General features: G+C 43.8%; 3 protein-coding genes across 5 annotated transcripts in view; 2 read left to right on the forward strand and 1 right to left on the reverse strand.

Moving 5' to 3' along the window:
* Positions 1–1,663: 1,663 nt before the first annotated feature.
* h3f3d (H3 histone, family 3D) lies at positions 1,664–4,615 on the reverse strand. Its single transcript, XM_080836082.1, has 4 exons — positions 4,556–4,615; positions 3,212–3,367; positions 2,787–2,940; positions 1,664–2,192 (listed from the first exon to the last, which is right to left on the reverse strand). The coding sequence occupies exons 2-4, from the start codon at positions 3,337–3,339 to the stop codon at positions 2,064–2,066; spliced, it is 411 nt and encodes a 136-aa protein (XP_080692208.1). The 5' UTR covers positions 3,340–3,367; positions 4,556–4,615; the 3' UTR covers positions 1,664–2,063.
* Positions 4,616–4,698: 83 nt separating this feature from the next.
* On the forward strand, positions 4,699–9,588 carry cUnh8orf33 (chromosome Un C8orf33 homolog). 2 transcript variants are annotated; one of them, XM_080834353.1, is made up of 6 exons: positions 4,699–4,987; positions 5,341–5,457; positions 5,586–5,926; positions 6,056–6,146; positions 6,330–6,476; positions 8,951–9,588. In XM_080834353.1, the coding sequence occupies exons 2-6, from the start codon at positions 5,427–5,429 to the stop codon at positions 9,361–9,363; spliced, it is 1,023 nt and encodes a 340-aa protein (XP_080690479.1). In that variant the 5' UTR covers positions 4,699–4,987; positions 5,341–5,426; the 3' UTR covers positions 9,364–9,588. The 2 variants fall into 2 exon arrangements, with proteins under 2 accessions (XP_080690479.1, XP_080690478.1); XM_080834352.1 differs by lacking the exon at positions 4,699–4,987 and adding an exon at positions 5,004–5,208.
* A 530-nt stretch (positions 9,589–10,118) lies between these two features.
* Positions 10,119–13,465, forward strand: part of anks3 (ankyrin repeat and sterile alpha motif domain containing 3) — a 10,505-nt gene continuing 7,158 nt past the window's right edge. Inside the window, exons 1-7 of one of the 2 annotated variants that reach the window (XM_080834305.1) lie at positions 10,119–10,211; positions 10,306–10,596; positions 11,058–11,243; positions 11,862–12,060; positions 12,168–12,289; positions 12,941–13,022; positions 13,190–13,307. In XM_080834305.1, coding sequence (XP_080690431.1) covers positions 11,071–11,243; positions 11,862–12,060; positions 12,168–12,289; positions 12,941–13,022; positions 13,190–13,307 — 694 coding nt within the window. In that variant the 5' untranslated portion in view covers positions 10,119–10,211; positions 10,306–10,596; positions 11,058–11,070. Of the gene's footprint in view, positions 10,597–11,057; positions 11,244–11,861; positions 12,061–12,167; positions 12,290–12,940; positions 13,023–13,189; positions 13,308–13,465 lie in introns of both variants that reach the window. The other variant, XM_080834306.1, reaches the window with a different exon arrangement.

A 13,465-nucleotide genomic window follows, 5' to 3' on the forward strand; every position in this document is an offset into this window, starting at 1 on the left:
TTATGTTAGCTATGTGGACCTTAATGAACTTCTCCACGTTTCCTGAAGTTTTCCTGACCTTGGCGACTTATTTAATGAAACAGACATAAAAGGGAATATATTACGCTCGTGAAATTATACAGAGGTATCAGTACAGTAGTTCGAGTAGTATCGTGGCGGTAGACTTGCTTCCACACCTGTTAGACAACCCCAGCATCCATTTAGGTTGCGTCACTGAAGGGCTAACTAACGTAACACCTTTGTTTACTCCACTTACAAATAGTGATTCATCTTGTAACTTTTGCCCTTCAAATAACGTTTGAACCGGTTTGCCTAAGATATATTTTTAATGTTGAGTGTCGGTATAAACCAGGTGTAATTGAATATCCTTTCTACACCGGTATTTTCATTTAACCTTTTTTTGTAAGAGGGAAAGGCATATCCATGTACTTACATTGTTACGTGACTTTTATTTTTATTTTATTCAGGCACCCCATCTCAGTGCGCAGCCTGTTTGTTTCACAACAGCAGTGCGCGAAGTCGAAGAGTCCGTCCGAGGATGATGACGAGCCGGCACCCCAGCCCATCAAATTCTCCACTAGTAAAGCCAGTCACCGGAGCTGGAGCGTGGACCGCTCGCTCGGCAGTTCTTACGAACGACCGTGGTGGAAGGTTGTACCGATCAGTGTGATTGGGATTGGATTCCTACTGTGGTGCATTTTACGGAAGGAGTCAGAGATTGACAAGATACTGGAAACGCAGCTTTACGAACATTTCCCTGATTTGGTATCCGATGAGGACACATCGGTTAAACCTAAATAATGAATGTCGTACACCGTTTATTTTGATTGATGAAATATTTATTGTTTTTTCTTGAAGAGCTAGCGGTTGTATTAACAATTCGTAGAACTGTCTGCGAAAATATGTTTATGGCCGTCTTTATACGTGTTCCCAGGCTAATTAACACAGAAATGACAAAGGAAAAGTTTTCTGGAGCCATTTGTTATTACATGGTAGTTGATGAATCTCAGGTCCGGGTGAAAAGTATGCATTCATCATGAATCAATTGATTAAGGATGCGATCGTGTCCCTCTGCACTGCATGGACGTATTTCCGTTTATGCCTTGTTTTGCTTGAAATTTACATTTGCTGTTAAAGGTGACATTAAACAAGCTTTTGTGGCAATTACCAGTCAGTGGTTTGTTTTACTTAACAATTTAATTTTAAAATGCATATTTTATTTAGACAAATGTCTGGCCCACCTGATTAAAAAGTTTACAGAACCTGAAAATGGCTCAAATGTGAAGTCTCATGCGATTAGACTATTGGCTTGTGGACGCCCTCTACCACCTTTAGTTACACTGGAGGACTGCAGTACATCCAAGTCGAATGGCTTAGGATTAATTATTTTGCTACTGGGATAAACTTGGGAGTCTTTCTGAGGCTTGGATAGCTGTAGGAGCCAAGCCCACTCTTGTGCATCCGTTTTAAATATTAACCCCTTGAACTCAAACACAAGGGTATTAGGACAGGTTATTTTGCAATTAATAGAAATGTTTCAGGCAGGCCAACTGGCATGTACTCAAAAAATGCTGGAACAAGGTTATACCATGCAATGTGTGCAACAGGATCAGAGTTCACACTAGACATCAGCATATGTAATAAGAGACAGAAAAGGCAGTAGTGAGGTAGTGGAACGTTTATTTACAACCAAATGGCCACAATGGAGGAAAAAAAAAAAAAAAAGACAATCTAGTTCACCCTAATTCATGCAGACTACGCTACGGTGCCAGAAGTATACCAAAAGTCTAAAATAGAAAGTGTAAAATCCTGAGAGGAACTTTAGGAATGTTCTGCACAATGCTGCCTACTTGTAGAACTGAAAAATATATTTATATATACCCACAAGTTCCCCCGTCCCCCTACCCTTTCTACCAAACATTACAAAAAATTAAAACGCAAAAAAACTACAACAAGCATTTGTAGTTCAGATTTAAAGACTTACCCCATATGCCTGCCCTCCCCACCCTACCCCACCCACATCACCCATTTAGAGAAAAACTGGAGTACAAGTAAGAGTGTTCTTAAGCACGCTCCCCTCGGATTCGCCGTGCCAGCTGGATGTCCTTGGGCATGATGGTCACGCGCTTGGCATGGATGGCGCAGAGGTTGGTGTCCTCAAAGAGACCCACCAGGTATGCCTCGCTGGCCTCCTGCAATGACAAAAGATGGTGAGAATTAGCGCCTCATAGTTCATCCCTCCATCTGTGCGATGGGGCAGGGATGGTGTCCACGCTCCTACCAGTAAATGTGATTTGACACTATACCAGGAGGATTGCCTCTACTCTGCTTCAAACATTCAGAGACCTTTATCTAGGCTTTGACAGTGAGAGCCCCCCCGTGCACTTACGGTAGACTACCACTGACTGATCCACCTAAGGCTAGGATGTCCAGCCTCAGGTCTGGTATATTACTCGAACCCACTTGTAACAGCATGTTAGTTCTTACTGAACTTAATGGGTTAAAAGTCTGGAATGGAACTGAAATAGATCCACTCTAAATTAAAGTTGCAATCTTGAGTCGTGTTCATACTTGTTAAAAGCGGCAACCCATTTCAGAACTATGTAGAGCTAGATGTGTTACTCACAGCTAAAAATGTCAATCAAAAGTTCAGACCTTATTGATCTGCTCTTATGAAACCACAAATCAGCCAGGACCACCTTGAGAGAAGTGGTGCAGCTATACTGACAAACATAACTCGGCCCCCGTAGCTTGTATGTGTGTATTTTCAGTCTCTAATCCTTTACCTGCAGGGCTCCAATAGCTGCGCTCTGGAAACGCAAGTCGGTCTTGAAGTCCTGGGCGATCTCACGAACAAGACGCTGGAAGGGCAGCTTGCGGATGAGCAACTCAGTGGACTTCTGGTACCGACGGATCTCTCTCAGAGCCACAGTTCCTGGCCTGCAAAACACAAAGACTTAAGTCAACACAAGAATGAATATGGCCAGCTCCCATACATTTAAATAAAATTGTATCATTGTCTTTTGTCAGAAAACAGACATGCTGACTAGGCTCTCAAAAGAATGTGCAATTTGGAATACATTGAGTAAAAGATTAAAGGTTGATGCCTGATAAGTAACAATACTAGTAAGGACGTTGTGTAGCCATCCAAGAATGAAATACGAGGCGGTGAAGTGACTAGGTCAGTGTTCGATCCAGATTGAGAGTTTACCTGTATCTGTGGGGCTTCTTCACTCCACCGGTAGAGGGGGCGCTTTTCCTGGCGGCTTTGGTGGCCAGCTGCTTACGCGGAGCCTTGCCTCCGGTGGACTTACGGGCGGTCTGCTTGGTACGTGCCATGGCACTGTCGCAACTGGACTGTTCTCAGCTATTGGAGTGGAAATCAAAATGGAAAATATAACCATGTTAGACTATGGATAAACCGGTTGGAATCCCAGTTACATGCATACTACAGCTGTTGCAGTTATGTTACGTAACCACAACGTCCTCAATGCCCTCCGTTTCTTTCTCTGCCGATTATCCATTCTTGGCAGGGTAGCGGGGGTGGGAGAAGTGCTCGTTGATAGTGTTGCCAGGCAAAACCCCCATGACAACACACATGCACACACACTCCCCCTCTCACACACACACACACACACACACCTAAGACGGGCGGAGGGCGCCATTGAGGCAGCTAGCCAAAAGTAGCAACCCATTAGCATTGTCCCACTTAAAAACATAAAAAAGTAAACAACCGTGAAATAATTCACCCTCAGTGGTCATTGCACGGATCTGCCGAAAAACACTGACATTCAATATACATTACAAACGCTGAATTCTGATAATCTTCAATAGCACTTAGTGTTAATGCGGGTACAATGAGCGGTCACTCGAAAATTCGAACCGAATGCAAATACTTGAAACAGCTTTGCTGTGATAACCATCTCTGATGCAGCAGCTTGTAGGGTTTCATTGACACGTAAATCATTATATTCTCACGTCTACTAGAAAAAGGGACGAAACGCTCCACAGTAACGTAGAATTTGGCGGGACAAAACCTTTTTTAAAAACATCAACCGAAAATCTGTTGCCCCCTTCGGCCACCATTACACGACAACCAACACACACGTTTCTCTTCCATTCGTTGGGTATTTTTGTAACATGGCGTCCTTGCCTTACAATCCGACTTCTTTGTCTGACCAATGTTCATGGACCGAAGAATAGTCACACCAACAACACATTCTCTTTCAAAAGAGTAACGATACGTTCAGCAGTAAAAGTGTGGTATATACGGTATTGTACAAACACAAGTAGACGTCGAATTAATCCCAAGCATATCATGCAAATGGTCAGCTAATGAGCAGTTCAGACGCTTGTAGCAGCTTGCTAGCAGCCTAGCTCTCTACGTAGCTATCCACCAAGTAACCCCTTTCATTCAGTAAAAAACATAATTCTGAACAAAAGTCATTACTTACAAAAGAAACAGGTGAAACATACTTAGGCTTTTAAAATATCGAAAGTTACAGCGATCGGACCACGTCAGAGAAGAAACAAGAAGGTATCGGTTATTACTTACAAGAATTTGCTCCGGTCAATCCGAAAGCCAAAACAAGCTGTATCGTTCAATCAGTTGACGACTACCCCCTATTTATATCCACAATGACGTTTCGACAAGAGACTCCGCCCATTCCCTTGCTCATTTGTTGAGTCGGTATGGCATCGAATTATTGACAGTTCACATTGAACTGCACTGTGAATGTCTTGATTATACAGTTTGTTGAAACTTTAAATTTCACAAATGATATCCGCTAAATATTTATCCCGTGGATGTTACAGGTTACAAACGCTTTACTGAGAAACGTGTGAGGGCTGTCGACATTTTGCATTAAGCTAGCCCACTTGCTGATATTTCTCGTCTGTGTCAGGGCATCTTGAAATGCATTAGGCTACAGTGATCTTGTCATGAATTTTCTGTGATACTTCATAACTACTCAGAGCGCCCCTGACCGTAAGTAGCCTACTGCCCCCTGGTCGACAATAGTATTGTTCAACCGGAACCACTATGGTTAGAAACTGTCCAAAGGGGGAAGCTTTATGTTGCACACTGTGCTAAAAAAAAGGCATGAGTTCGTTTACATGCTGAAAAGTCCTGACTGCTATATACTGTCGAAGTCTTCTCAATGTTGCTTTTAAACATACTTTTCTGAAAGCGGGTCAGCGTTTGACAAGGTACAAAATGGACTTGAGTATGAATGCAGCTGTTGGAGTAATCTATGATGTTAGAAAGCTGCCAAAATGTGAGAATCAGTATTTGGTTTGGTTTCCCTGTGATGGTAATCTGCGTGTCTGGTGTGTCCACAGATAGCCTGCGAACCTTGTTTTATTGATTTTGGGAGACTATATTCCCTGAGTGTAATCCTTTTGGCGATCCGTCCTGTGCAACCCGAATGACGAAGACACAAGAGGAATCGGGTTCAGGTCTGTCTCTAGTCTGTTTGTACATGTACGTAAACAAGCTGTAGTGTCAACTCTTTACTCAGCTGATGTGTCTTGCTTAGCCGTGTCGACATGACCTAACGTGTTCTAATTTACGTTTGTGTTCGCAGGCTTCCACTGGACGCGCAGTGACAACTCCTTCAGCTTCAGCTTCGTTCCTGAAGGAACCTTTACGGTGCCCCACACCGCAGCTCCTGCTTTGGAGACGCCGCCACAGGCCTCAGGATTCGCCTTCAACTTTCAGATCCCCGAGGGATCTGCATCTACCACCATGGAGGTCGCACCAACTTCTGTCTTGAACATTGAGGATGCGTCTCAAAGCACAGGCCCACCACCTTCATCCAATATCAAGAAAAAGAATAAGAATAAGAAGAAGAAAGGGTCAGGAGGAGGCGAGTGTGAAAAAACAGCTGGACCTCTTCCGGAGTCTCAACAGGAGAGCTCTGAGTTGGTAAGAGTTCACAGTGTGCACATTACACACTCACTCAGCCTTATTAAACAGCCTAATGAGGTGTCCAAATTGATAATAGGAAATGTGTGTGTGTGTGTGTGTGTGTGGGACTGTGTGTGGGCCTGTCAGACACCAGAGCAACAGCTGAATCGGGAGTTGGACTGGTGTATAGAGCAGCTGGAGTTAGGCTTGAGGACCCGGAAAACCACTCCAAAGCAGAGTAAGTGTGTGTTTTTATTGTCATGAATACCTCTGCTTGGCATGTATGCGTTTTTGATGTGAGTAGCCTACAGTATTTTTCACCTATCAAATATGTAAAAAGTTAGTTTGTTACAATCAGCCTGTTACAAACAGAGTCCTGGAAGGAAAAATAGATAATCATGCGATGTGTTTACATGATTAGCCGAGGAGGCTGTTCGATCACTGAAGACCCTGCGCAGTCCCAAAGCTCCATTGATCAAAAAGAGGCAGTTGATGCGTGCTGTTGCCGGGGACTACCGCAGCAAGATGGAGCAGGAGAGAGACAAGCAGTTCAAGCTGATTCAGTCCTGTAAGTGGCACACAAGCACACTTCTGTTGATTTAGTTGATTTCATCTACTCAGTCCAGTGGCCCTTTGGTGTGCTACTGGCAAGTGCAGTCACACAAACCTAAAGTTCAGAGTAGTTGGCAGTCTGAGGACAAATGGCCATTCAGACTAAAGACTACTATCAGTAGGGGTGCAACGGATCAAAAAACTCACGGTTCGGATCGTTCCTCGGATCAGAGTCACGGATCGGATCATTTTTCGGATCAGCAAAAAATGAAATAAAAAAAATAGACAAGACAAATAAACATGTGGAGGAAGGGGCTGCTTAAATGCCGCGGTGATGAGCGGTTGTTGAGCCGCTTTCGGTTTCACTCCTGTCAGTGAAACACCGGGGTGATGTCGCTGTAAATGCGTGGCCATGCTCGATGTGTTTCCACTGTTGTATGGCTTTCTTGTGCCACAGTCAGTGGCGGTTCTAGACCATTTTTACTAGGGGGGCCAAGGAGGGGCCAGGGTTTAACCAGGGGGGCACATAAAAAACCAGCAACAAATTATATTTAAAGATTATAAACTTATATTACTTTAAAAACATATAAACATGTATAACTTAACATTATAAGAATAAGTGCAAGAGAGGTAGGGCCATACAAAATGAACAACAAGTCTTTTACAGTCATTTAACCCACCATGGGCAATGCTGAAATCACTGTTACAGATAGTACAGTGTGCAAGACTGTAATTGTGGTTTACTTTTATAAGACAGGGGTACGTACACCTTTGTATAGTCTGTGGTAAAATGTCTTACATTTTCTTTTTGGGGGGCACTCTCCCTGTGCCCTGTTCCTAGATACACTGAACTGATTAATTTCATTATTGATTAATTCGGTCGGGAGAAGAGATAAAAGCCCGCCCACACTGAAAATTAATTTGTTGACTTACCGAAACAGGTAAATCAGGATGCTCCTGAGGCACACACGCACACTGCCTCACACACGCACAGTCTCTAGGTCCCTCTCCCTCTCTGTCGTGAGCGCGCTACACAGATGCTAACGCAGTTTGGATCACGTCTGTCTCGTGTGCGCGGTCTGGCTCGCTCGCTCTAGATTTTAAGTAATTTGCGGGCATCAAGGAGTCGTTATCAATATGCGGGAGACTCCCGGAACTTCAGGGAGACTTGGGATGTCTGTGTATTCACATAACATCTAGGGGTGTAAAAAAGAATCGTTTTGCATCGATGCATCGATCCAACAGCCGACGATACGATGCATCGACACGTCCACAAGAGTATCGATTTAAAAAAAAAAATGTTTTTTACTTTTTGTTGCTAGTGCACTTTGCTAGACAGGCTAGACAATGTTTCAGATTTGAAATAAATCAATGAAAGCTGTTATATCGTTATGCATTTTATTTGAGAAACAACAGCCAATAACAGAAGTAGAAAAGTTGTACTCCACCTAGGCCTTTGACAACCTCATTCACTGAAAAATAATAATGCCCCTGTTATAGATTCTGAAAGGCCTTGCATCAAAAAGTACTGTACAAAGTACAAAGTGTTAAGTAACAAAAATAGGCCTATACCACATTCACTATAGAATAACAATACTCAACAAAATCAGTGCAAAAGTGCACTAGCAGCAAACGGTAACAAAAAATAGGCCTGTAGTTAATTCAATTTAAAATGACAATGCTCCACAAAATCAGAGCAATGAGTGCAAATGTGCACTAGTATCAGCAAATGGTAACAAAAAATACCCCTGTTGGCCTACTTCATTCACTATAAAATAAAAATACTCATCAAAGTGCACTAGCAACAAAAAGTAAAAATCGATACTCTTGTGGACGTGTCGATGCATCGTATCGTCGGCTGTTGGATCGATGCATCGATGCAAAACGATTCTTTTTTACACCCCTAATCATCACTATGGTTACCACTACAGGCACAGGCAGACTACCAGCTTAAGTTTAAAACCCAGCGATCTATTAATGATAGGGAGCGAGCTAAACATTTAAATCGTAGCTCCTCTCTCCAACAAGCACCACACATGGCAAACTACAGTGCGCTGTTTTAATTTACCCGTGTGGAACGTTGAGTCGCATTAGTAGGCTACCGCTTTTGGCGCTTGGTGTAAAATCATAATAAATTCATATTTTGTTTTATTTGGTCAGCATGGTCATTTATTTTTTTCATAAATCAATCCGCGGATCATGCGTGTGCCGAACCGAAATAGATGATCCGAACGGATCACGGATCAATGATGATCCGTTGCACCCCTAACTATCAGTTAAGTCTTGTTAATGTAAGTCCACACACCCTGTGCAAAATTGTATTAATAGAAAAGTTTAAACAGAGTAAGATAACAATCAAGAAGTAATTGGGGTCAAGAACCCGGGTGCCCGTGGGCATTCTAAGTCGATCATGGTCGGGGCTCCTGCTTGCGCCACACCTTCCCTCAAGGGCGATTCTGACAAGATTCTCTGTTTTTGTTTCTCCTTTAGCAGTCAGCTCAGCGTGGGTAAAGACTGTGGCTGAGCCAGCCCCGCAGTCTGTCTTCCACCGAAAAACCACCCCCAAAGCTGCACAAGCGCAAACATCCACACCTGCAGCACAGACGCAGGCCACGCTACCTTCAGACACCTTCAGCTTCAACGTCCTTCCTGAAGGAAGCTTTCCACCGCCCCACACAGCAGCTCCCGCCTTGGTGAAGCAGCCACAGGCGTCAGGATTCGCTTTCAACTTTCAGATCCCCGTGGGATCTGCATCTACCACCACGGAGGTTGCACAAACTTCTGTCTCGAATATTGAAGATGCATCTCAAAGCACAGGCCCACCACCTTCATCCAATTCCAAAAAAAAGAATAAGAAGAAGAAAGGGTCAGGAGGAGGCCCAGCCAACACTGAAACAAAATAAATTGACCTCATGCAGAGCCTCAATAGGACAGCTCTGAGTTGGTAGGAGGTCACAGCCGAGTGGTTGTTTGAGCTCTGAAGACCCTGGGCAGTCACCCAGCTCCACTGGTCAAGAGGAAGCAGGTGATGCGGCAGGCTACACTGCCTTCAGGCAGCCGGACTCAAGATTCACAGGGGTTTGTTTTCAAGCCCTCTCAAGAAAATGCTTTAACTTTAACTTCCTGTCTTCAATAATAGGGGGCTGGACCATAGTCGAATTATATGGCCAGAACCATTGTAAACATTGTCTGTTGGGCAATAAATAAAATGGAATTCAGGTGGTTGTGGAAACAGCGAAAGCGTTGCTATGGAGATGGAATGGAATGTCTTTCCTAGAGTTCTGAACATAACCATTGTGACTTTTTTGTCTTGTTTTGTGTGTGAATGAATACTCAAACACTTGCATGTGGACTGAGCCTTTTATTTTTGCGAAAAACAATTGTGTCAGAAGAATAAACACAAATATCATGGTGATAATGAATAATCATGTGCCCTGTTAATTTTCGATATTATGACCTCTCAGTACTCTGCTCTTGCTTATTAACCTACCAAACCTTTTTTTCCCCTCTAATTAACCACTCCCCCGATTGCGGAGGTTGCTATGGTGATGACGAAAATGTACGCAATGAGTTGCAATCGCATCCTTAGACAGTTCGTAATGTTATCTATTTATAGTGCATCAGTGTCGATGGTATATGGTTACAGTTATGGTTATGTACTAAGCAGACGCTTTATCCAACCCGACAAAAGCAATTCAAGTTTCATTTGTAATCCATAGCAGCAGGAGCCATACAGAGCATTTCTCTTACCGTCAGTGCCACAGCTTACTTGCAGCACTTGCACATTTTCAGGACTTATATATTTTTAAAGTGCAGCTTGAACTAACGTTTTGATTTCTATTTAGAGCCGCAGTCCAAGTGTCCTATGCCTTGGTGTCATCACTTCACAAAGTTTGGAGGGGATCATTTGGTGATCGCTGGCGGAATAGAGATTCATGGGAACTGTAGTAAGTCTTCATAAGGAAAGTACGAGATAATTCCGACCACATAGAAACGAGGACTACAACTACCAGATGTTTGCTCCGGAGTTTCTGTAACAGAGGTGCAACAACTCCGAGATCAAGTCCGATGTTCTTTTGATAGCCGACTTGTAATCACACTTGGGAAGTACGAAGGTCTCATAAACCAACATCACAGTAAGTGGGACATCTAATGATCTCGTTTACGTCAGTACTCACTTGTCATACACAATCAAAACCAATTCGTAGTTCGGGTGTTATTTTGCCTCGTTTAGAAACACTGTCGAAGAGTCGCTAACTTAGCTTGCTAACTTTACCTAATGTTTTGGAAAGCTTTTACCGGGGACAGTGGTTAGTGAAGGGGGTTATAGCCCCTGGCAGAGTAAAAACACAAACCTACAGTTAAAGTCAACCCCTAAAAGCTTAATGTTAAGTGTAGAAAAAACATTCCTCGTTGTGCAACACTTGCAGTTAGATTTTAACAGAATACATGGTGCTGAACCGTTAATACTTCAACCATGATATAAAATAAGCAAGTCAACGTTTTCTTAAAGCTCTTTTCAACCTACTTGTGGGCTCAAGCTATTCGCTGAAACTATGCAAATACCAAGCACTCAAATAGTTTCTCTTGTTTGAAGACTACATCTCGGCATGTCAGGGAGTGATGAGGCGAGCGAGTCGGAGCAGCTCGGATCGAGTCTGTCAATGTGGCTCGGGGAGAGCGCTGGTGCACTCATCCGGCCCGAGGAGTTGAACGTGCCCGTGGACCTACACACTGCGTGCTCCATCGGCCAGTACGACGTTGTGGCAGAATGTATTCGCAGGTAAGATGGTTGAGTGAGTAAGATGGTTAGATGGTTGAGTAAGAGTAAGATGGTTGAGTTAAGTCGCAGTTAGGTGGCCAGGTGTGAGTTCCACCACTGTGCCAGAAAGTTGTTGTCAATTCATTTTGTACCTTTTTTCCTTCTCCTTGTTGATGTGCGAATTAGTGGGCCCAACAGAAATCCACAGGTGTTCCTGTATTAACTTGTAAACATGTCCCCCTTACCTCAGACACAACAGCAGAGAAGATGGTGGGAATTTGCTCACTGGATTCTGAGCTGCTGGTTTTGAGATGCCACCTTGCTTTGTGGTCTTGTGGTTTTGTCTGTCAACAGTCACATACTCCCCAACTTACTGCCATTAACTGTGGTCATGAACTGTTTTTTTTTTTAACCTTCTAGTTATTTTTTCGCTTAATAATCCGATTGCTGCCTTCCTAGATAGGGCCCTCTCCGTAATGTCGCCTTTCCGGCACAGGTCTGGCACTGATCCATTATAGTCAGATGCTGTCTGGGCTGTAAAGTAGCATTTCACTGGATATGTTTGTACTTTGTATGCCTGACAAAGAAATTAACAAAGAGGGACAAACGTGTCATGGCCGTCATGTCTGTCTTTGGCAGTGGGGAAGTGGATCTGGACCACAAGAACTTGGGCGGATGGGCGCCTCTGATGTACGCTGCTTACATCGGCCATGACAACATCGCGAGGCTGCTGCTGGAGAACGGTGTGAGCGTCAACGCCTGCACCTCCAAGGGCCTGACCTCACTCATGCTAGCTGCCAGCTGCGGGAATGAAAGCATTGCTAAATTTTTACTGCAGGTGAGATGTCCACTAGTCTGTGTATGTTAAAAGAGGATGAGCAGCTCGCTGTGGCTGGAGGACCTAGAGGCATTTGAAAAGTTCCTCTCCTCTTGTTGTTCATGTAGCGAGGGGCGGAGCTCGAGCGAAAGGATGCACGTGGTTGGACGGCCCTGCTGCACAGCACCAGCACTGGACACCAGCAGATGGTGAAGCTGCTGCTGAACAACAATGCTAACGCTAACACTAAGTGTGTAAAACACACACACACACACCTTATCCCGCTCACACACACTCAAACACCCTATCCCTCTCTCACGCTCTCTCTCTCTCTATCTCTCACACACACACACACACACATGCACACACACACACACATATACACACACACACACACACACATACACACACAAACACTTTATCCCTCTCATAAACACAAACAATGCTAACGCTAACACTAAGAGTGTAAAACACACACACACACACACACACAAACACCTTATCCTGCTCACACACACACACACACAAATACCTTATTCCGCTCACACACACAGAAACACCCTATTCCTCTCTCACTCACTCTATCTCTCTCTCTCTCTCTCTCTGTCTCACACACACACACACACACAAACACTTTATCGCTCTTTCTCTCACAAACACACACACTCTCACTCAGTCACACACACACCCACACAAACACTCTATACCTCTCTCTCTCTCAGTCTAACACTATCTATACTAACATACGAATACTCACATTGACACTCAAACTAAAAAAAGAAAACACTTTTAAAAGGACTGATATTCAGACAGAAAATGAACTGCTCATAAACAGATCCAGCCACGCATCCTGAAAGATTGTTGTTTCACCTAACTTTACCTTTAACCTTTGCCCTCTTAGGGAGCCAGGTTCAGGGTTCACCCCACTGATGGAGGCGGCCGCTGCGGGCCATGAGATCATCGTTCAGTACCTGCTGGATCAGGTAAGGCTGAACCGGAACCGTACCAATACTAAAACCTTTTTGTCACACTGTACCACCCAGACCATGTATAGACCCAAAATACAGAATTCAGTCGTTGGAAACAGAATTCTGAACCACATCATAAACAATAGGATGTGTGAATGTGTGTGTGTGTGTGTGTAATTTAGGGTGTAAGAGCAGACGAGAGGAACTCAAAGGGAGAGACGGCCAGAGTGCTGGCTATGCTGTACGGACATACCAAGATTGCAAGCCTCATAGACAAGCATTCACTCAGAGTTAAAGGAGGTAAGACACACATACACACAGTGATGGGCAGTAGCGTCACTACTTTTAGCGACGCTACTAGCTTAACTACATTTCTCAGTAGCTTGGCAGTAACGTCGCTATTTACAAAACCAAGTAACTTTTCAGTAGCTAAGCTCTTTTATTGATCAAGTAGCGCA

This window comes from Sprattus sprattus (assembly GCF_963457725.1).
Source record: "Sprattus sprattus genome assembly, chromosome: 3".
In the NCBI taxonomy this organism is placed as follows: Eukaryota; Metazoa; Chordata; class Actinopteri; order Clupeiformes; family Clupeidae; genus Sprattus; species Sprattus sprattus.

Excerpts from the sequence above, each read along its gene's own strand:
- h3f3d (XM_080836082.1), bottom strand. The coding sequence starts at position 3,339 with ATGGCACGTACCAAGCAGACCGCCCGTAAGTCCACCGGAGGCAAGGCT. Across the intron at positions 2,941-3,211 it reads AAGAAGCCCCACAGATACAG|GCCAGGAACTGTGGCTCTGA; the intron begins GTAAACTCTCAA and ends TGTGTTTTGCAG. Across the intron at positions 2,193-2,786 it reads CAGCTATTGGAGCCCTGCAG|GAGGCCAGCGAGGCATACCT; the intron begins GTAAAGGATTAG and ends TTGTCATTGCAG.
- cUnh8orf33 (XM_080834353.1), top strand. The coding sequence starts at position 5,427 with ATGACGAAGACACAAGAGGAATCGGGTTCAG. Across the intron at positions 5,927-6,055 it reads AACAGGAGAGCTCTGAGTTG|ACACCAGAGCAACAGCTGAA; the intron begins GTAAGAGTTCAC and ends TGGGCCTGTCAG. Across the intron at positions 6,147-6,329 it reads GAAAACCACTCCAAAGCAGA|CCGAGGAGGCTGTTCGATCA; the intron begins GTAAGTGTGTGT and ends TTACATGATTAG.